The sequence below is a fragment of the Podarcis filfolensis genome (assembly GCF_964270895.1).
Source record: "Podarcis filfolensis genome assembly, chromosome: 8".
Lineage (NCBI taxonomy): Eukaryota > Metazoa > Chordata > Lepidosauria > Squamata > Lacertidae > Podarcis > Podarcis filfolensis.
The window spans coordinates 44,619,589-44,643,786 of NC_139611.1; the positions used below are offsets into that span (position 1 = coordinate 44,619,589).

The window sequence follows — 24,198 nt, forward strand, 5'->3', positions numbered from 1 at the left end:
TGTTTTCTGTAAGGGTTATGTGTCCAGCTCACTGTCAATGGCCAGTTCGCATAGGTAGTAACAGTCTAGGACAATATTTCAATGATGAACCGAACAAGGCTTCAAAAGGCTCATATGATAACCTTTTCATTTCACAGTTGTAGCAGGGAGAAGAGGAAGTCAGTGTTACTCAATGTCTTGCTATTTTGCCAATAAAGTCAGTGGAACAAAAGTTTTTGTCTGAATCATTTTTTGTTTTGTCTTCAGTTTGGATTCTTTTCATTACTGTTCTGTTGCTGAGTTTTAGCTGCATTTGTCATCTGTTTCTAAGGCAGAAGGAATGAAACACTGAAAATCGTTTTTGCTTTTGCATAGGTTGGTTGCAGAATGTGGGTTTTCAGATTTTGAATTTTGGGACTGGGAATTGGGATGGATTTTATGCTACAGACTTTATGACGGCAGTTTTATTTTGCAGGCTCAAAGATCCCACTTACACCATATATTTAAAGGACTCATATCACTTTAACAGCCATGGTTCCCACCCCCAAGAATCCTAGGAACTGTGGTTTACTAAGGGTGCTGACCTTACAGAGCTACAATTCCCAGCACCCCAATAAATTAGTTACCAGAATAATTCATGACTGTGATATTAGAGTGACTTAAAAGTATGGTGTGGATGTGACCTAGACATTGCTGGACTGCCAACCCCCAATCAGCCACAGCCAGCATGACCAATGGTTAGAGATGATGGCAGCTATAGTCAGCAACATTTGAAAGGGTGCAGGTCCCCAAGCACGGCTTTACTGAGACTCTAATGGAAACAGTTGTAACAGATGTTCTGGGAAGTTTTTGAGAATTTGAGATCTCTGGAAGCATTAACCGCACCAGCACAAAACAGAAACTATTGATAAAGGGCAGCCGGATATCATTTGAACCCTCCTTTACAACAACAACAACACCACTTTGCATCTGCCATTTTAAAAAAATACCTCTCACATCAAATAAATCTGCCATGCTCACAGAGATCCTGGGTCCATGAGAAAGCCATTAATTCACCTAAAGGGATGATTATAGATATCACTACCATCTAGTTAGGGTTGTCAAGACAAATTGACCGCATGGCTTCCATCTGATTGCCTTGTGAGCATGGCAGGATTATGATTTTTAAAAAAGATAAAGAAATAAAACTCAAATGAGAGCTGTAGCAATTTTCTTAAATCTAGTGTGAGAACCGATTAGGGATACATCTAGAGAGATAATCAAATTGAGTCCTAAATGAGATTTCAGTCATTTGTACATCAAAGCAATTAAATTATTAAACACCCCTAAGGCATCTTTCATAAATTAATTTCCCAATTAGAATTTTATATAAATAGTGTTTCTGCCCTAGACGTTGTTCAGAAAACACACACACACACTGGCTCAGATTCATCCTGCAAACTGCTGAGTGGTTATCTGTGTCTTGCAAGGGCTTAAACCCTAGAAGATGCTAATTCTCTGCCATATGGTGACTTTGGTCCTGTTTCAATACCTGTCACTTTAGCATTCCTGGAGGGATCATTTCTGGGTGAGGACCTGACAGCCCCATTTAGTTATGCAGTTGTAGACCTGAGAAGCAATGTACAGTTTGCAAGTGGTGAATTGGCCCTTAGATCCAGTTACAGATAGGTAGCCGTGTTGGTCTGCCATAGTCAAAACAAAAAAAAAATTTTTTCCCTTCCAGTAGCACCTTAAAGACCAACTAAGTTAGTTCTTGGTATGAGCTTTCGTGTGCATGCACACTTCTTCAGATACCTGAAGAAGTGTGCATGCACACGAAAGCTCATACCAAGAACTAACTTAGTTGGTCTTTAAGGTGCTACTGGAAGGAATTTTTTTTTTTGTTTTGGCCCTTAGATGTTTGGCTAGTATTACTTCATAAAATGGAGGGGATCTTAGCAAAATTGAAAAACAATTTTGCAATTCGGTATTAAAACCCTACTCCCTGCATATAACACAAAGCAAACTCTGGGTTTTCAATTTTGGACCTGAGGATGCCAGTAATGAACGAATGAATAAATAAAGTTGTGTGTGTGTGCACGTATGTGTATGTGTATGTATGGCTTTTTCATTACTATTTGATGCTGCTCTGTTTCAAATCCTCATCTTGGATCAGTGGAGTGAAAAGCCAATCACACAATTCATTTAAGAATTCAAGCTGTCCAGAGGAGACAAGTCAGCTTGCCCTTCTCATACGATAATAACTCCAACTGGATATCTATTCATTCTAAAACTGTAGTTAAATAACTGATTGTGCTTATTAATCGATTCATCAGACAGCACCATGAATTACACCATTCAGCCCTCCTCTTTTGTTTTTCTTGCCCACCTCTGCCAAAGAGAATATGAGACACAAGGCATACCTCTTCTGCTCTGTTGGTGATTTGGAAACTATTCATTCAGCTTCCACCTTCAGAAAACTATTTTAAAAATCCATTTCTTACTCATCAACTTCTACAACATAATGCTTTCATCCATGGGAGCACTTTTGAAAAGCATTCCTTTGGAGGAATATAGGCAGGAAATATTATATTAATTTATTATTATTATTATTTTAAAAACCCACACCATTTATTTTTAGTGAATGAAAAAGCTACGGCTGGCAGAAAGCTAATGCTATTTATTCATTAAAAGCAGCAGGGTGGATTCTCAGATCCCATAACATGGAAATCCTTCGGTACAATCCAGAGGAAGTTGGGAAGGGCTGCTTTACATGGTACTTGATCTAGTGAAGCTGTATTTACAATGCTTATAGTCACAATGGCTATGTTCTGCCTTCACTGTTAAGAGGCAGTAGGCCACTGAACACTGAACTGCCTACAATTCCCAGAGTTCCCTGGGAAAGGAGGGATGGATTGTTAAACCACTTTAAGAACTGTAGCTCTGTGAGGGGAAGAAGTGTCTCCTAACCACTCTCAGCACCCGAAACAATCTTCAGTTCCTAGGATTCATTGAGGGTAAGCCATGACTGTTGAAAATGGGATGATACGGCTTTAAAAATATGTAGTGCAGATGGTTACTTGGAGGCAGGGAGAGGGGCAGAGAAGGAAAAGAAATGGCATAATCTTTTTTTTAAAAAAGAATAGAGGTGCAGGTACTGCATACCATTGAGTACCCCCTTTTAAAAAAGCACTGGGTGTAATGTGTGGGTGGTCTTTGCCTTTGCCCGAAATAATTCTGGGCCCCTACACTGTTCAGACAGCCTCATTTTTCAGTCCTTTTAACCCTGTTCTACAGTGGTACCTCGGGTTACAAACGCTTTGGGTTACAAACGCTTTGGGTTACAAACGCTTTGGGTTACAAACTCCGCTAACCCGGAAGTAGTTGCTCTGGGTTGCAAATTTTGCCCCAGGATGCAAATGGAAATCGTGTGGTGGCAGCAGTGGGACGCCCCATTAGAGAAAGCACGCCTCAGGTTAAGAATGGTTTCGGGTTAAGAATGGACCTCCGGAATGAATTAAGTTCATAACCCAAGGTACCACTGTATCGGAGAGCTAAACGAGAAAGACCATCTATTATCCTGACAAGTTGCTGTAACTACCGTGTGCTCAGCAGAAGAGCAACAAATGGAAATCTATAAAAGGAAGATAGCTACAGCCACCCCAGTTATTTATTTATTAAACGTCCATTCTTCCCGCTTTTTGCCAAAGGAGTCCAGGGCAGCAAAAAAACAAAATATCAAAAGATACAATTAAAACAAAACAAAAAACAAAACAAAAAATCCCCAAACCAGTTAAAAAACATTGAGTGGTATCTGATGCTAGTCCTACTCAGAGTAGACCCACTGAAGTTAAATGGGTATGGCTAACCTAGGCTCTGGTTCCTCAATTCTGAGTAGGCCTTAGATGGATAAAACCTATTAAAAACATTTTGGGGAAAAGTTTTTTGTTTCATTTAAGTTCTTAAAATAAATTATACAATTATAATGATTTAATAAATAAAATTGTAATAATTTAATATTTTCAATTATTGTATTTTTTATTATAGCCAATAATTTCAAGGTTGCCAGAATCCTGGGGAGTGTAGTTTACCCCACACAGAACTACAGCTCTCAGCACCCTTAACATGTCATGATTGTTAAAAGTGGTATAAATGTGTTTCAAACGTATCATGTGACCTAAGTCCCACTCCATCCCTGAAACTTGCCTTTGCCCTCATCACTCCTCACAACTCCGACTTCCACCTGTAGGTCTTTATTGCCTTCCCATCACCTGTTTCTCCCACATCATTTATAGCAGCCACTGGGGTTTGGAGACCCTGCCCGTGTCTCTCACCCACACTCAATGCTGAGAGCATATTCTGGTGGAAGAACATTGGGACTGAGCCCAGCAGAGCTCCCATTTCCACACCATTCATCCCAGTAATAAAAATGCATTCGAAAGGTGCTTACTGGGGAGGTGAGTCGGGGCAGGTGACATTGACCTGTGTCTCCACATAAGTGCTGAAATAGAAGGCTGGAGGGAACTCCTCTATGCAACTGGATCTTAGTTCTCCAACTGAGCCGCCGTAGAAGCATTCTGGAGCTGGAAGAAAGAAGAAAATACTGGTCCCACAACACCGCAAACAGGCATTTTGTAGATTTAAAATTTGTATGCTGCTTTTCAGACCTAAAAACCCCCCACACAGATCACATCTGCACCACCCATTTTTAAAAAGCATTCTCATATTGCTTTTAACAGCCATGACTCCCCCTCAAGAATCCTGGGAACTCTAAGCATGTCAAGAGTTGTTAGCAGACTTCTATTCTCTTCACAAAGCTACAATTGATGAGTTCCCTGGGAAGAGGGATTGATAAACCATTCTGGATAACCAGACCCCTGCAGAGCATGTGTGACTGAGAGCTCTTGAATGGATGAAATTCTTAAATCATTTCTGGAAACTGGTGAATTGCCTTGGTCTCTACGCCTTTCTCCACCAATCCCAGGTTATTTTCATGCCGATAGGGTCTCATACACACCATACATTTAAAGCACACTGGTACCCAATGCTTTCCAAGTTACTTTGGCACCTGAGGCAGAAAATCCTACAAGTGCTTCTCCCTGGGAGTACAATGCAATAAATGTAAGTCAAACAACCAGTGATTTGTACCCTTCCATGCCACCCCAAATCAGCTGCATCACTCCATCCAGTGGAAAGGCCCTGTTCAAACACACAAAGCCTGGCTCTGCTGTATCCAGTTTGCAAACTAAGTGTGACAGCAACAGAATGAAAAGGGGCTGGTGGGAAAACACACTGGAAACGTTTGCAGAACATCTATATTTTTGAAGAAGTTATTTTAAAAATCAGAATAGTTCTCTTACTGTAACTGGCATCCCTCCTCAGCTGGAGATGTTGAAAGCACCTATTCTTTCGCAGGCTGCCGATGATGATGGCCACGCAGGAAAGGAAGAGAACTGCTCCAATCACTACACCAGCTACCAGCACAGAAGAATCCGACATGCTAGTGTCAGCCTTGCCTTCAGTGAAGTGGGTAAACTCAGTGATGGGGATGGTCTGGTTCAGATAAATTGCTACACACCAGTGAGGAAGAGAAGAAGAGGGAGAGTTGAGGCGATACTACTGGTAGGGATGGGCAAATTGGTTTATTTTGGTTTCTCTCAGTTCTTAATTTTTCCAGTCTTCAGTTTAATTCTCCACATATCCACATCAGTTCATGATTTTTTTACATGAAAAAACAACTATTCTCTCATATGAACTTTTGCATGCAATTTTACCTAATGCACATATTTTTTTTACCACTTGGGGATTGAACCTGTGACCTTCTGCATTAAAATCAGATTCTCTACCAATGAGCTACAGTCCACCCATCACCAGCTAAAGTCCATTCACTTATAAACACAATTGTGCAAAGCAATGTCCCCCAATAAAATGCATGTTTGTATGATATTTTCACAAATATATGCATTTTAATCCACCTTTTACCCCAGTATATGCATTTTTGTACATGTTACTTGGCTGGAGAATAGTACTGCAGAATTCAGAGAAGTGCCAGTTTCAAAGGATAGCTGTGTTTTGGTTTGTAGATTGATTTGGGAGGTGTGGATTTTGCAGGTTCACCTTTAAATGCAAACTGAACCAAATTTCTCCTACATCTCATACTACAACATAGTAGGCCCATCTGCTCCAAAGAGCTACTGTTTTGATCAGACACACGAAGGAGCCCATGTTAACATAAAACCCACATCCCTATGGAAACCTAGCTGCTCACCAATGGGATATACCCAACAGGATGAAAATGGAGTGCGCAAGTTCAGGGAAAGGGTGCAGTGAGGGGCAGACACAGGTTCATCACACCCAAACCCTCACCGGCCACTGGCAATGCTCGTGTAACCAGGTGGAATTGACACCACCAAAAGGGAAGGCGTAAGGAAATTCAACTCCATAGGAAGCAATGGAAGAAGCAGAAATGAATTTTACCAAGTTCCCCCCACCCCACTGATATGTCCACAGTGGCACACGAGAACTCAGGATATGATGGATCTCAACAGCCAATCACAACACAATCCCTCATCCCTCGTGCTACACACCCTGTGAAAATAAGACCACCAGTGATGGGTTCTCTTTAGCCTGCTTAACAAATGTGCCTGGGGAAGATATAGCCAAATGTCCCATTTTGCAACTATGCAAATTTACTCACAAGTAGTCCCATTGATGTTAGTAATATTTACCTAGGCTGTGATACACTGTCTCCTGGGTGATTTGTAAGCTTCCATTTGCATTCCAATTTCACCTGTAATGTGCAGCTGGCAGCCTAAAATTATTTTTATGCTAAGTCCCTGCATTAACACCCTATGCAGCAATTAATAAACGTTTCCTCAGATGCACTCAAAAGGGATATATTTAAGGGAGTACAACACAAGCCAATAGACAGAAAATCTACCTTCCAGTGACCTTGACTAGCTCATATGAGGCGAAAGAGCTGGCCACCCCTTGAGATCACTAACTCTGCCTCTTATTTCCATGCAGCTATCAGATAATGGCCTCCGCCTGGTGCATTGACATCCTTATTAAAGAGTCAGAAGGAATCAGATTGGATCACCAGCGGCCTGCAAATTGAGAATGTCAGAAGCAAAAAAGCGTGTCGCCGCAAAGGAGCTCTGGAAATAAATCTTTTCAGATGCCTCTGGCTTCAGGTTATTATGTTGATGTCACAGTACCTTGTATAGGTGCTGCTTCAAATTAAGCAGGTAAACAAAACAAAGCAAAACAAAAAAACCCTTCCAATCTTCAGAGCCAGGGCATCTTTCATCAAGATGATAAATATTGCTACAGCGAAACAAATCACTTGGGAGGCAAAGCGGCACATGGTGTATGATGCTGCCCCTCGCCCCCTTTCTCCGGCAGAAAAACCATTCTGAACTCATGCAAGCTTTTTTAACGGGGCTTCAGGTCCCTTTCCATAAACCATTTCCAGGCACTGCAATAATTCCAATGAATAGGTCAGGGTGGCTTTGTTTGTTGACATCAGTAGTGGTTTCTTCTGGCCCACCTGAAGTCAGGAAATAATACTCTGCCCCAAATTTTGTCCTGCGATTTTTCTGGGTTAATGGGGTTGCAAACAGATTTATTCTGGAAGCAATTAACATGGACATGAGTGCTAAACGTCTGCTAGATTTCCAAAAGTGGCTTCTATATGTCGTGTGAAAGATCACATACGATGCAAAAATGATTAGGTTAGGAGACATAGGGAAAACGGAGTAGTGGTGCCTGAATGCCTCTTTAGTTTTGCTCATCTTTGCTGTGCTGTAAGTAGATTCTGCCCTAATCTTCCCTCACCTCAAAGATCTCTGTTTACTTTCGAAATCACATACACATTGGTTTGAAAAAGTCCCATTCTAAAACAAAAACCCAGCTACCAAAGAGAAATAAAATCTACCCAAAGTGTTACAGGGTTTTTTTTTATGAAGTCTGCAAAATGAGACAGGAAGGATCATGTATGAATTTATGACCCCTGTCATAATGATCGCTGGCGACATTAGTTATGGCCTCATTTCCTCTGACTCTGGCACTGAATGGCGTTTTGCTACTCTGCTGCATAAAAGATGGAACGTCGTCAGTGAACAATGTGTTCCTCAGCACGCTTTGCTAGTGCACCTATCTTTTTTAAAAAAGAAAGCGATTATTCACTATTTATTAGGCTCTGCAGCAAGGAATAAATCCTTGGCTCGTCAGTAAAATTCTCATGCTGTGTTTGCTGCATGTTCAACTGTAAAGTCTCACAGTAAAACAAAAATTCAAATTGATTAAAGGATGAAGGAGAGGCAGAACAGCACTGCTAATTTATTCACCGTTCACTTTGAAGAAAAAACACCTTGAGCATCTATTGCAGAAGGTGGGGGAATCTAAAGCCCAGGGGCCAAATGTAGCCCTTCAGGTGTCTGTCTCTGGCTCCCAGGACTCTTTCCAGGCCCTGCCTGGCTCCCTGAGTGCTTTGGCCAGGCTGGAATGTGTCACTGAGTTCTGATCATGCCTCCTGCTTGTCTGGATGGAGGATAGAGAGGGCTATGTCAATCTGTGTATGGAGACACTAGCCCACTTTAGAAGGGGGGGGGGAATGTGCTTGTTGCTCTGCCCAGTCTTGCCTTTGCCCGCTGCTAACATGTGGCATCCAGAAAGGAATGTGATACTTGAGCCGAGGAAGATTCTCTATTCCAGATCTATTGCCTAAAACTCTTTGTAGCAAAGCCTCTGGTACAATGAGTAACAGAAACCATGCAGTTCAGAGAAATCCAGAAGCAAAGAATGGATGGCCGATAAAGGTAAGAGGTAAGAGGTCCCCTCTGCCTTATATTTACTATCTGAGATGTCTGAGGACTGGGGCATGGCAAATCTCACCAAGTGATTTTCAGCTGTGCCCCCCATTACATGTCCTCTCTGCATTCCTTATACAACAATATTGCCCCCATTTGATGTACTAAGGGTGCCAGCTTCCCCTCCTCCACCAAGCTGCATGCTGGGAGGATAAATGTAATATTTCCTCTCTAGTGCTGACATGACAGTTTCTTTAAATATTTTTACCAATGTTGAAACTGGGTAGTGTCTGTGATGTGCAAAATGTCATCCTGACTCACTGCAGTGGCACACCGTTGCGTCTCCCCCCCGACTCTGACTCGTTTTGTTCTAAAAATATGTGAGCACCAAAAATAAGCAAGTCAACCATTCTAACAAACCTGCTCTACTTGTTTCACATATATATAAATACACACAAACACATCTTATCACAGGCTGTTACTGTGATGCGTTACCAAGCCAACATTAATGTGGAAAGCAGATTGTCATCAGCTTTCATTACAACTTTGATTAATCATCTATACACCAAGATGCACATATTGTTACCAGTAACGTTGCTGCCACAACCTGCATGCTGAAACAAGATCTGCTCTGTAAAGGGGAAAATCAGCAGGAAGTTTTCTCTCTGATCCATAACTGAAGATTGAACTTCCTTGTTATAGGATCAATGGCCAACCAGAGGCCTCAAGGAAGATGTGCAGGTAATAGACCCCCCTCTCTCACAATAGTTCTTTAGAAGCTGGTCTTCAGTTGCTTGTAATCCTGGAGATTGCATTTAACAATCTTGACCGGTAGCCTTAACCTCCAACAGTGTGGATGGCACTTAGTCTTCAGATGAATTATTCCACGGATGTGCAGGAAGAATTTGTGTTCACAAAATCAGAAGGCTGCTGGGAGGAGGAATGCTTCAGGAATTTGATATACGTGAACTCCTAAATGTAATGGTCTGATCTGTAATTTCTAGACTAATGTGCAGATCAGAATTCAGCTGTCCACTGGATTTTGCACTTCTCTGAATGTGCACTTGGATGCAGAAATGCTTCTGAATACCAGCTGCTGGAAACCACAGGAGGGGAGAGGTCTCCTTTTCTTAAATCTTCCTTGTGGGTTTCCCACAGGCATCTGGTTTGCCACTGTGAAAACAGGATTCTGGACAAGATCCCATTGGTCTGATCCAGCAAGCTCCTCTTATGTTCTTAGGTTAAATGTTTAAACACCTTTAAAATCTGCATTTAAACATTTTGAGATGATTAAGAAATTGCAGGTTGATGTAGAAATGGAATAGTATTATGGGTAGGAACATGCAAGCCAGAAAGAGTGACATAAGCCAACAGCAGTCAATGGTTACATCACCATTCACAATACACAACATCCTCCTTGTTAGGCCGTATTGCAGCTATAAAAATGAATGTATTGCCAAGAATGTTGTTTTTGTTCCAAGCATTGCAAATAATTGATAAAATGGATTGTTTCAAGAGGTGGCAAAAAGACATATCTAAATTTGTCTGGCAGGGCAAAAAGCCCAGAATTAAATTTAAGATATTAACGGATTCAAAGGAAAGAGGGGGGTTTGCCCTGCCAGACTTTAAACTTTACTATGAAGCGGCAGCTTTCTGCTGGCTGAAAGAATGGCTACTTCTTGAAAACACAGACATTTTGGATTTGGAAGGTTTTAATAACATTTTTGGGTGGCATGCATATTTGTGGTATGACAAGGTTAAAGCACATAAAAGTTTCAAAAATCATATTGTCAGAAAAGCACTATTAAATGTCTGGGTCAGATATAAAGACTTGCTGGAAAATAAAACTCCAAGGTGGCTGTCGCCAATGGAAGCTAAGGCAGTTAAAAAGTTAAATATGGAGTCCAAGTGGCCAAGATACGGGGAAATTTTGGAAAAGGAAGGGGACAAATTGAGATTGCAGAGTTTTGAGAAATTAAAAGGGAAGGTGAGAGACTGGTTGCACTATCATCAAATAAATGAAGCGTTTAAACTGGACAGTAAAATTGGCTTCCAGGTGGAAAAATCAAAATTGGAGACAGAACTGTTAGAACCCAGTACTAAGAATTTGTCCAAAATGTACAACTTGCTGCTGAAATGGAATACACAAGATGAAACGGTTAAATCGGTCATGATTAAATGGGCTCAGGACATTGGTCATAATATTTTGTTTGCTGATTGGGAAAAGTTGTGGACCACCGGGATGAAATTTACGGCATGTAATGCCTTAAGAGAAAACATTATGAAAATGATATATAGGTGGTACATAACCCCAGTCAAGCTTGCAAAGATTTACCATTTGCCTGACAATAAATGTTGGAAATGTAAAGAAACTGAAGGTACATTTTTTCATCTTTGGTGGACTTGCCCGAAGATTAAGGCATTCTGGGAAATGATCTATAATGAACTTAAAAAGGTATTTAAATATACTTTCCCCAAGAAACCAGAGGCCTTTCTCTTGGGTATTGCCGGCCAAGGGGTGTTAAAGACGGATATAACTTTCTTTATGTATGCTACAACAGCAGCTAGAATACTCATTGCGAAGTACTGGAAGACGCAAGAACTACCCACACTGGAAGAATGGCAGATGAAGGTGATAGACTATATGGGCTTGGCAGAAATGACGAGCAGAATCCGAAACCAGGGAAGAGAAGCAGCGCAAGAAGAATGGAAAAAATTCAAGGACTATTTAAAGAAATATTACAAAGTTAATGAAAGTTAGAATGATGTTGGACTGGAAAGTAAATGGTTACTATTAGTAATGGTTAAGACAAGGAGAATAAGGAAGAATAGTCTAAATTTAAATTAAAATAAGGGAAGATTTGCTGAACAATCGATAAGAATTTGGAATACAGAAAGGGGAGGCATGAGGAAGTCGGGGAAGATAGGATATGAAATTAGGATATGAAATGATACATGTTTTTTGTTTTGTTTTTGTTTTTGTATGTTTATGTTTGTTGTATTGTGTTTATATCGAAAAATAAAAATATTATAAAAAAAAAAACACAATACACAACATCCAATGGATGAATGTGAATATATTATTAGATGTGCATACTAAACATGCTTTATTGTTTTCAGACCAATCCGTACACCCTGGGGTGGAACAACATACACAGTTAGCGCTAGACAGGTATCTGCTACAGTCAGTCTTCCATAGCCAGATGCATTTCTACCAAATAGCCTTCCTCAGTGGCAAACCAACAAACCTGAACAAACCGCTTGACCACAAACCTACAAGAAGCCCTTGTGAGGCATGCTCATGTTTTTGATATGCTGTTCTATCTAATTCCTTTCCCCAATTTTTCAGAAGTTAAAGCTGTGTTGTATTATTGTGCATTAATACACAATTGTGCATTAGTACAATAATATTGTGTATTATTGTACATTCCTGATCTTATCTCTCTATGGCGTAGGATGTACTTTGGTAAATATTCTGGAGCTTTATTTTTCCATATTAAGTTGCTCTTGGCCCTTTGAAGTAGTACTGTGTTTGTTTAGTTTAGCTAAGAAGTGATTACTTTGGATGAATACTGCATGAATGAAATTAGAGAGAGAAAGCTGATATGCAATTTTTGCCCATGTATTCCCCAACTCATAAGTTCATATCCTGTGTCATGTGTCTGAGTCCTCTATTATATCCCTTTTATTTGTTTTTATGCATTTCTATACTGCTCTTTTATTGGCTTTGGGTTATGTTTTTGTTTTAACGTTTTAATGACACATTGTTTGTTTTTTAGACTATAACCATGTAATTTTTTTTTAACATTAAGTGGTTTATAAATGCATTTATATAAATAAAATGAATGTCATGGTTAAGGTAAGGATAGTGTTTCAGCAGTTTCACTGAGTGCTATTTATTGCATTCTACCCTTTATCTTGGTCTCTGTTTATAGTACAATTTTGGTTGGTGTACATTCCATAAAAATTTCAAAACCCCATCTAATATCACTGTGAGGGTTTAAGTAGAAGTCTGAAGTTATTTCTCCCTTCGCTGAGCTTCAGAGGTTAAAAGGTTTATGCTTTACCTCATCATTTATTAATTTTCATCACCAGATAACCCAAATAACCTTCATTTTGTGTGATCTAAATTACTTTGCATTTTCTCTTGGGCTCAGTCCACTGGGGAATTCGATTGCACAAACCCCATCAAAACGGCTGAGCGGCTAAAGAGCGTAATAATCCATTTCTAGTGACTGGTGCCCCGAGTCAGCAAAGCCAGTTTTCAAGTTCTTCAGAATGCTACTTCAAACTGGATTTTAAACAAAACAATGTGGAGAGGAGGAGATACAAAGATATCTCTTGGCCAAGCTCACCCCTAAATGAAAAAAACTGTATCGTCAGAGAGAGAGAGATTGAGAGAGATACCAAAGAAGGGATTTCTACATGAACCCCTCCACAAGCTGAATGAACACATGGATCAGGCTTGCGGGGGACTCTAGTCTAGCACAGATCACAATGTTCTCCTATCACCTGGATGTTAAAAGGATGGTTTGAAGGAATTCTATGCACATATGGATGTTCCACAATGCAAGCAAGGACTCTGCCCAATTAGAGTCCCTCCTCAGGTGGACAAACTCTACGCACAAACATGTGGATGCACACAGAACTGCATCCAACATTTGTAGAATGCAGACCTTGAGGAGCATGACAGGGGGCAGGGCTGGATGGACCACATTGCACTGTCACCCCCACATCACACTTTCTTTCCCAGAGCCTGATGATACACAGAAGGAGGGTAACTGGCAGCCAGGACAGTTCTTTTCGCTGATGAGAGTTGTGGTCCAGAACATTTGGCAGGCACAAGGTTGGAAAAGGCTTCAGCCATGTTGTCTGAACAACAGGCAGATGAAAACTACAGCTGAACATTTTTTTTTTAAAAAATACAACCCACTGTGCACCAAAACCAATACCTGAGGCACTGCAACACAATTCTAAAACACATTAGCTGTCATAAAAACACGAGAGTGGATACACAAAGCAATTCAACTGACAGGGAATAAAATTTTTTCAATACTGAACTAGAAATACCACAAAATTGAAACAGTATGTTCACCCTAAAGCAATATGTTCACCCTATAAAGACTGGGTGAAAAACAATAAAAAGTTGTTGTCTGGTGCCAAAAATATATTAATGTAGATGCAAGAAGGTTCCAAGAGAGCACATTCCATAGCTGAGAGGCCACAACAAGGAAGGTCCTGTTCCTTGTAGCCACCCGACAGAGTGAGGGGGCACTTGAAGGAGGGCTTCTATTATTGATTTAGGGGGTTGCCAAGATACATATAGGAAGCGGCTATCCTTTAGGTAGTGGGGGTCCCAAGTCATGCAGGGCTGTATTAGTCAAAACCAACACCTTGAGTTGGGTCCAGAAATGGATTGGGTGTCAGTGAACTGCTCTGTTGATAGGCATGAGACCAGGGGTCGGCAACCTAAGGCCCATGGGCCACAAGTGGCCCATGGGCGTCGTTTAACCAGCCCATGGACCCCCGCTGCCTGCTCGGGGACCCCCACTGCCTGCTTGGTTGGCTCCCATGCACCACACTAAACCGGCGCAGAACAGAGCAGGGACCACATTCCGCTACACTGGCCAGCTTCCCATTGGCTGCAGGAAGCTCCTGCAGCCAATGGGAAGCTGCGCACGCCTCCTCCATGCCAGAAGGAGCACTGGAAACAGCGTTTGCGTATTCGTGCACACGCACGCACTTCAGCCCACTGCAGGGTCTGCGGGACAGTGAACCGGCCCAAGCCACAAAAACTTTGTCAACCCCTGCATGAGACAATCACACTTTCTATTATAAGGGAAGCTAATGCCACACATAAAGTGGCTACTGTATATGTGACAAACAGCAAAAGCACATTGGAAAGGGCAAAAATTATTACAAGCCACACTGGAGGATCATGCAGTCAATCCTGTGCATCATCTTTTCAGATACGATCACAACAACTTCCTATTTTTCAGGATAAGTTCTACCTCCATAGCCACATTCTCAGCTTCTGCACATGAATTCCCATGCAGGGAATTGTGACACTGATTGACGACTAAATAAGGGCAACCCCAACTTCACAGGCGTGATCATATGCTATGTGAGCTGATGCCACTTGACAAATCTGGGCCCTTCCTATTTGTTTTTGTCAGGGTTATTGGCTGCATCGTTCATTTATGCTTGCTCTGTTTAGCACCCGAGGGTCCTTTTGAAATTCACCTTCGCATCTGCTATGCATCAATAAGTTCTCTGCTCAACTGCAATTTCAGCCTCCACTTTGTAATCAAATGCTTAATGAAAAGATAAGAGTGATCAACTTGAAGATGGCTGGGATAAAATGTTCACTTCTAATTAACAGTGACTCAAGGGCCATTCTAGGAAATGCTCCTGTTGAGCTTCTCTGTACATAGACTGAGACAAGCAAGTTGGAATCTTGTTACCGTGGAAAATTAATACAGGCAGCTTCTGGCAATCTAGGAAGCAACCAACCAGAATTCATATGAAGAGCCAGAAGAATTTCCGAGCCATTGCTTCTTTTTTCTTGTCCCCTGTAAGGGTGTAGTGCAGGGGTTGCTAAGATGGTGTGCTTCAGATGTGGGCTACATCTCCCATCATTCCTAGCCAGCATGGCCAATAATCAGGGACGATGGGAGTTGTAGTCCAAAACGCATGGAGAGCACGACAATGGTTACCCCTGTTAAAGTGGATAGATTGCAAGGATGTGCATTGGGGACAATTATATTCAGGTCCCTGTTCAGTTGTGAGGCTTAATGGATGACCTTGAGCTAGTCACTTTGGGCTATGCCTGCACCAAATGAATTCAGTGCAGATGAAGAAAATCACATTTAAAAAATAGACGAACAAATGGGTTCTACAGCAAAATGTTATGAGCATGCTTGTTCCTTACTAGGCTTATCCCACCCCCAAAATATGATGTTGTGCTTTTGCAAACTTTTGATTCCCCCAAGCCTACTGATCTCTTCCTCTTCTGTGTGGGTGATACTGTTTTGGCCATAAAAACAATTAATAGCACGTGAGTATTGAAACAATTACAATAAGAGATCTTACAAGAGATCTCTGTTTTCTTGTCTTCATGTTTCTTTTTTTAGCTAAATTCTAAATGAAAGGGAAAGCGGAGCAGCACCAAAAGGCAAAAAAGCAAAAGGGCAGAGAATTTTTCAACCGGTGTGACCCCCCCAGAATATATTGAATTTAATGCACACTGTCTTTTTTGACAAGATACATCTCCCCCCCAAATACATTTGCCCGTTCCAGCAAGGAGTTTTCTCAAATTACCCCTTCTCACATGGAATCTCCCAAAGGAGTTTATCGAACCACTGAAAATCTCTGAATAAAAGCTGGTTGGCAAGGCTGAGGGCAAACAGGGGAAGGAGGGTCCCCTAGTTGTTCAGAAAGGGAAGTGGTGGTGGAAAGGAAGCACCCAGGGTCAGCTCAAGACAGTTCGCTGCCTGAGGCAAAGACAGGAATGGCAGTTAAATCTTATTTCAGCTCTCGTAAGGGGCTGACATTCTTGTCTGTTGCTGGCGAGTATAGGGCAGAGAGGGGGATGCTGAGGCCTAGGTGTCAAATGAGGCCCTCCAGACCTCTCACCTCAGGCCGTTTGAGCCACACCCTTCACCAGCCCTGCACTGCACCCTCCTTGAATGTTTTTGCTTGGCTGGAATGTGTCTTTGGACTGATAATGCTTCTTGCCTGCCTAGATGGAAGATAGTCACTATTCAAAAGCCACAATTATTGCTCTAGTCAATCTTGCCTCTGGCCCTGCCCCTGCCCCCCAAAATTTGCCCAGAAGGGAAGGTGGCTCTTGGGCTAAAGAAGATTCCCTACTCCTGGTTGAGGGGATGTGGGGCAGGCTGCACAGCACATATAGCTCTCTTCTTCAATACTTGTTGCTGCTTCCTGCACCTCAGCATTTGCTGCCTGAGGAAGGTGCTCATTCTGCCTAGTGATAGGGCTGGTCCTGGTGGCACCAAGCACCAGAGGAAGCAGAAGAAGAGGCAAAACCTCAATATGGTAGAGCAGAAAACCACGAATCTTTAATATTTTTAGTAGGCCTATGCAATACAGCTGTAGGCAAATAGGGAAACCATTTCAGACATCCTGCTGAATGTTAGGGGACACTGAGGACATAATTAGCAGGCGTGGCCCCTCCCATTCTTCATCTGTATGTATGGGGGGGGGACAACTGGAATGAACTAACTGGAATAACTGGAATGAACCAAGGCCTTCAGATTCTGCATCTGATTACAACAATAGATTTTACCATGTACAGTGGTACCTCAGGTTACAAACACCTCGGGTTACAAACACTTCAGGTTACAGACTCTGCTAACCTGGAAGTAGTACCTCGGGTTAAGAACTTTACCTCAGGATGAGAACAGAAATCGTGAGGCGGCAGCAGGAGGCCCCATTAGCTAAAGTGGTAACTCAGGTTAAGAACGAACCTCTGGAATGAATTAAGTTCGTAACCAGAGGTACCACTGTATAATCTTCACTTTGGCTCAAAATGTCAAAAATCCAGAGCCAAGAATTGTGCCTCATTATACAAAATCTCTCACTTTCCCTGTAGGCATGCAGTCCTTGCACAAAAGTTCACATGACACAGTGGATGGAATGAGGTTCATTGTCTCTCGATAAATGACACTTGCGCATCCTCCCCCCCCCACGGTTTCCTGGTTATATAAGCTTTAAGACGCGAACAATGCTGATAAAGACATGAATATGTACAATGAAAAACAGGCTGCTAAATTATCAGCTAAACAAAGCAAATGTTTTCCCCTTCAACATAGCCCTGGCACAACACAGATCAGAACAACTTTTTTTTTTAAAAAAAGCCTTGATTTTATACTACTATAAAATCTATCGCCCTGATCTCGCCAGTGTGATCCATGCAACGGTCACCTCCAGGCTTGATTATTGTAACTCACTCTACGTGGAGCTGCCCTTGAAGCTGACCCAGAAACTCCAGCAGGTGAAGAATGCTGAGACGAGACTCCTTACAGGGTCTTCGCCGCAGGATCACATTCATCCAGTGCTATATCAGCTTCAATAATAGTAGTAGGAGTAGTAGTAGTACCGTATTTTTCGCTCCATAGTGCGCACCGCCCCATAGGATGCACCTAGCTTTTTCGGGGGGGAAATAAAGAAAAAGATTTTTATTCCACCCCCCGAGCTTCCCCCGACCCCAGCCCCCAGAACAGCCTGCTATCCGCAAGCCTAGGGAGCCCGGCGCGAAGTCGTGCCAGTCTCCCCAGGCTTGCGGAGAGGTGCACGAAGCCCGGGCGCGCTCTTCAGCGCGCCCCAGGCTTCGGAATGCAGGCAGCTCTGCGCAACCCTTGGGAGACTGGCGCCACTTCGCGCCAGGCTCCCTAGGGTTGCGCAGAGCTGCGCGAAGCCCGGGGCTGCAGGCAGCTCTGCGCAGCCGCCGGGAGCCCGGCGCAACTTCATGCCGGGCTCCCGAGGGCTGCGCAGAGCTGCACGAAGCCTGGAGAGCGAGAGGGGTCGGTGCGCACTGACCCCTCTCGTTCTCCAGGCTTCAGCGAAAGCCTGCATTCGCCCCATAGGATGGCACACACATTTCCCCTTCATTTTTGGAGGGGAAAAAGTGCGTCCTATAGGGCAAAAAATACGGTAATTTATTTTCACCCCACCCATCTGACTGGGTTGTCCCAGCCACTCTGGGCAGCTTCCAACATATATAAAACATAATAAAACCTTAAACCTTAAAACACTTCCCTATACAGGGCTACCTTCAGATGTTTCCTAAATGTTATATCCTTAACATCTGATGGGAGGGCATTTCAAAGGGTGGGCACTACTACTAACTGAAGCCAATGCTACAGTCAAATTTTGCTTTCAAAACCATGTGTTCATATGCCCATCATGCACTGACATAGGGAGCAAGCTTGCACTGACAGGTGCTGATGGGAGTTGTAGTCTAAAGGGCTACAGATTGGGGAAGGCTGCTCTAAGAAGTCAGTAGAAGATAAACTACCACTTAACCGTTCTCCTCCCAAAGTTGGGTCCACTGGTAGCAAGACACTTGGCTGTACCCAATTAAGTTCTGTTCAGAAGACACCCATTGAAAACAATAGACCTAAGTTAACCATGGCTATTAATTTTAAGAGTCTACTGAGAGTAGAACCAACAGTGACTACAACCCTGGGCAACTGGCAAGAGGAGAGGGGAATCAAGGTTTTCCTACGCGGGTTATTTATAGTATTTGGCAGGAAATTGTATGTGTGCAAAATAAAGAAGTGTAAAGAAGTCTCATCTTTCCTAAGACTTTGTTTGGAGAGCAGCACTGCCCCATCATTATCATCAGCAGCATCGTCATTTCTTAAACTCGCTGTTAGCATTCCATTTCCATCTAATGAATCGCCTTGCCAATTTCGCCTTCCTGAACCGCTCCCATTGTAGCAACTGACTTCTTCCTCGGCAGACACTGTGGTCATCTGGCTTCCTTGAAAAGCTGGAACAAAATGCTCTCCATCACTTCCTTTCATCTGGCCATTAAATAAATGAATACAGGATATTAGGTTAAGGCGTTAATGACTCAGCAGACCGGGGGTAATTTGGAAATTGCTTCCGATCTCAGCTGCGGTGATGCACTGCCAACATCCTTCTCCTGGCAATGTCTCTTTCTCCCATGGACACCCACCCACCCAATGTCTCCCAGATGTCTTGGCATATTGGGAAAACCTATTCATTCTTTGAGTCATCCATGTATGAATGCATTCTCAGAGAGGGGCAAAGGCAGACACAGAAGACATGCTTATATTAAAGTGAAGGCATTTGAAAGCATGAGTTGTCCTCCAGCCTATACAGAAAGTATCCACAGAGCAATATGATAGATTGCCTTAGCAAATTCAAAGTGAATCATGCTTCTGAGAAGACATGTGTGTGTAAGAAGGAAGTGTGAAATGCTATGCTGGATCAGACAAAGGTTTGTCTAGTATAACAGGTGTGTGCAGTCAGCAACCCTAGGACCTAATTACAAAAGCCCCCTGCAAGAGACCAGTCATCCAGCAAGAGCAATCTGTCCCTCTTGCAGCAGATTGCTCAGTGGGGAGGAAGAGGGAGACAGAGATGGGGAGCAGAAAAAGAAGAAGGGAGAAGCCCCATTCACCCCTGACTTTGGCCCCACCCACAGTCAGCATGCAGACTGACATTACCTCTGAGGAAATGTTCTTTATAGAAAAAAGGTTGGCAGCCACTGTAGGCTAGCATTCAGTTCAGCAGCCAACCAGATGATGCTAGAGAGCATCATCCTCTTAAGTGGGCCGTGGAAGTGGGATCATCACTTCCATGACCCACTTCCCAGAAGGTGGTATTCAGCTACTGTATATAAAGCCCCCATACGCAGAGGTTCTGTTTAGCAAATGGTCATGTCCCACCATGTCCCCTGGCAGGACCAGCCTTGAAGCGTGTGAGACCTCAGCAAAAGAGGAAGATCCAGCACAGGAGTCAGTGGAGATTAATAACTCACCTTGAAAGATAACTAACATCAAAGAAGCTGCACGTCAGGAGGAACCAATGCACCCTGACTGGTTTTACCTCCTCATTAAGACCTCAAGCACAGACACAGTGGCATGTCTGTATGGAAGTACAAGGTCCATTAACAGCAGGACACTCCCTGAACTCCTCTTGTGAATAGGATGCTCGATTCCTCAAGTGCTCTGCATAAGGGCCCTGATTATAAGCCAAGAAGTGGTGGGGCAGCCACATCAACCATTAAGCTGCTCAAATAAAGACAAACCAGTGTGGAAGCAACATCTCTTCTTGCCTCTGTTCCCTCTTGGACAGCACCCCTGTTCTAAATCTCCTGAATTTTGACTTACTGGACAGTTCCTGATCTGTGTGGCATACAAAGTAACCACTCTTTCTCTGAGCCATGACCCTTTCCCTGAAAAATCCTTCCATGATTTTAAGAATTCCTGTAAACTACTGCCCTTCATCGCATCTTGTGATAATGACTTCCATAATTTCTTACATGTTGTGCAAATAGTTCAAGGTTCTTTATTTCAAAATATTTGTTTCAAAATTACAGTGGTACCTCTGGTTACGTACTTAATTCGTTCTGAAGGTCCGTTCTGAACCTGAAACTGTTCTTAACCTGAGGTACCACTTTAGTTAATGGGGCCTTCCGCTGCTGCCACGCAATTTCTGTTCTCATCCTGAACAGTTAGCGGTTAGTGGAGTCTGTAACCCGAAGTGTTTGTAACCTGAGGTACCACTGTACTTACAAAGATATAAAACATAATAAAACACACTTATTACAGATAAAGAAATACAAAGTATAGCAATACAAAATTTAGCAAAATCATTTAAAACAGCACAAGACAATTATAAAACGCCTCCCAGAGTTTAAAAGAAATGTTCAGCACCAGTCTAAAAATGGGAGGACTTCTCTGGGAGAGTTCCAGAATCACAGGGCCAGCATAAAAAAAGCCTCTGTCCCTGGTACTAACCAATTGGAATATCTGAAAACAACAAGGCCAACAAGGGTTGGACCTTAAGCCTTTAGCACCCCTGTAAGGGAGTCTAGGCTGAGAGAAAGTAATGAGTCCAAGCTCATTCAATCAGCTCCAAGTCTACATGAGGATTTGAACTCAGGTCTCCACTCCAAAGTGCTATATGGGGAATGGCCATAGCTCATGGGTGGAGCATCTGCATTGTATACAGAAGGTTCAATCCCTTGCATCTCCAGGTATGGCTGGGAAAGAACCCTATCTAAAATCCCGGAGAGCCACTGCCAGTCAATGCAGACAATATGGGGCTAGGTGGACCAATGGTCTCACTCAGTATAACGCAGTTTCCTATGTTCCTAAGCACCACACTGCACTAGCAAAATACTTTGCAAACCAGGTAAATGAAAACATGCAATTATTTAAACATGCCACCCCTAACTTCTGAAAGCATTATAGTTCCAGGACTGCATTTTGCTTTCCCTGAACCTGTAGGTTGGTTCTAACAGAAGGAAGTGAGGCAGATAGAATGGGACTTGCCCAAGTGTTGGAATATGTGAGCAGAGTTTGGCCATCCACCCATCGAGGAAACCTTCGGATCTAAGACCTGCTGACATAACTCCTGAAAGGGTGGACTCACATAACCAGGAAATCTCTTCCTGAAAGCCCACATTGTTAGTTGGCATTGTTAGTTCCAGAAATGGCCAATGAAGGACTTCCTCCCAATGCAAATATCAGGATCAGATGAGGGATTTCCTTAAACTGGCTGCTGGAAAAGATTGCATTGCCCCTCCCCTGTAGAGATCCTGATAATTATCAGCTGCCTTCCATTTGAAGCAATTTACATTACATCCCCATCCTGGGTGCATGATAATTGCAGAGACACATTAAACATCTCATGCAGTTTCGCCCTTAAGTACGCTCTTTTCTTAAGTGCACAGAACAAATGTTAGAATTAGGAAGGATGGAGTGGGGAGGAGTAATACAATGGGGAAGGAATTGGCATGCAATGTGCTTTTACGGATGTGAACGGAATCCCAGTCAGTCAATGTTGTGCTCTCTAAAATTGCCAGCTGGTTGCAGATACCATTAATTGATCCTATTACAAAAGTGCCTGACTCATTATGCAGTAAAGAGTTTACTTGTGAGTAGCACATGGAGGATTCAGCTGACATCTGCTGTCTTGCTGAAGCCATGCACACTCCATACTGAATTCTGTCTTCCTGTCAATGGTAGGGATATTTCAAGCAAAAAACAAACCCATACATAGATGCATAAAAAGAAAAATCTAAAAGACAATTATATTTGTTAAAAACTAGATTAAAACATCCCACCCAAGCAAAAGGGCCATAGATAATTCAAAGTCAATGGCCTGATAAAAAAATCAATGTTTTGCCTAGTGTCTAACAATATGTTAACAAAAACATCAGGCCAGCCTTCCCAAGGAGAGCATTTCACAAGTGGGGAACCACTACGGAAAAGCCCGTTTTTGTGTTGCCTCCCTCCGGATCTCCTGTGGGGGCTTCTGATAACTATTCCAGGGTCCAGGTCAGTTCATAGGAGATCCCAGCACATTGAATTGATTCTGGAAACTGACTGGAAGCCAGTGCAGTCAGGCCAGGGTCAGTGTCTTACCCAGGTGAGCAACCTGGCCACTGAATTCTGCACCAACTGCATTATCCAAGGCATCTGCAAAGGTAGCCACAAGTAGACTACATTACAGTAATCTAACCTAGAGGTTAGTATCCCTGTCCAAATAGGGGCAATTGAACTCACACTTTTCCATCCATTGGGAAGCGCTTGATGGGATGTATTTGTACTGTGTGTTGTTGTCCTTTTCCCTTAATTAGTATTTACCCACATTCCCTTAGTTCAGGAAATCTGAGGTCCACTGTGGGCATGAATGCAGGTGTTTGTTCAGTTGTGCAGGTGGCCAAGTTGTCTGATATGTCAGATTTGCACAAAACAATAGGTTAAAAAAAGGTGTCATGCCCAGCCACACCAGCACTGGAGTGAGAGATGGCACCCAGCAAAATGTCACCACACATTTATTTTATTTATTTATTGAATTTATATACCACCCTATACCCGGAGGTCTCAGGGCAGTTCACAGAAAAGATCACAATATATAAAAATAAAATAAAAACAATAACCCAATAACCCCCTGCCCAAATAACACATTTAATAATAAGAATAAGAATAAGAATTTTATTATTTATACCTCGCCCATCTGGCTGGGTTTCTCCAGCCACGCTGGGCAGCTTACTGCATATATCAAAACATAATAAAACATCAAACATTAAAAACTTCCCAATACAGGGCTGCCTTCAGATGTCTTCTAAAAGTTATGTAGTTCTTTATCTCCTTGACATCTGAAGGGAGGGTGTTCCACAGGGAGGGCGCCGTTACCGAAAAGGCCCTCTGCCTGGTTCGCTGCAACTTCGCTTCTCGCAGTGAGGGAACCAGCAGTAGACCCTCAGAGGAGGATCTCAGTGTCTGGGCTGTATGATGAGGGTGGAAACGCTCCTTCGGAAATACCGGGCCGAGGCCATTTAGGGCTTTAAAGGTCAGCACCAACACTTTGAATTGCGCTCAGAAACACATGAACAATGTGCTTTATCATGCCCACAGTTGGTTAACTTGAAATTTCATGTTGGATTCCCCCTTTACTGGATCAAATCCACTGTTTAACTGCAGAAGAATCACACGGTACAGCCATATTTGGGTGCATGGCTTCAGAATGATGAAAGTGGTGAGTTCACATAATTAAATGCTCCCCTGTCTCAAGAACTCCCTGCTCAGGGGCAGCTGCAGTTAACAGGTTATGGGGAAGGTTAGGCTAGCCTAGAAAGAGTTCTCTCTAATGTGCTAACTTTCCTAGTGGAGGGTATTGTTGACACGCAATCCTATCATTTTGA

The 24,198-nt window shown here is 42.7% G+C and overlaps 1 protein-coding gene and 1 long non-coding RNA gene across 4 annotated transcripts in view; one reads left to right on the forward strand and one right to left on the reverse strand.

The window, feature by feature from the left end:
* The window catches only part of BEAN1 (brain expressed associated with NEDD4 1), a 48,854-nt gene that overhangs the window by 6,773 nt on the left and 17,883 nt on the right, over nt 1–24,198 (reverse strand). For both annotated transcript variants that reach the window (XM_083625926.1, XM_083625927.1), the window contains exons 4-5: nt 5,319–5,528; nt 4,409–4,541 (exon numbers count right to left, since the gene is read on the reverse strand). In XM_083625926.1, coding sequence (XP_083482052.1) covers nt 4,409–4,541; nt 5,319–5,528 — 343 coding nt within the window. The remainder of the gene's footprint in view (nt 1–4,408; nt 4,542–5,318; nt 5,529–24,198) is intronic.
* On the forward strand, nt 5,399–8,801 carry LOC310768183. 2 transcript variants are annotated; one of them, XR_014551197.1, is made up of 3 exons: nt 5,399–5,484; nt 6,985–7,205; nt 8,674–8,801. It is a non-coding gene; the product is annotated as an uncharacterized lncRNA (long non-coding RNA). The 2 variants fall into 2 exon arrangements; XR_014551198.1 differs by having other exon boundaries at nt 5,471–5,580.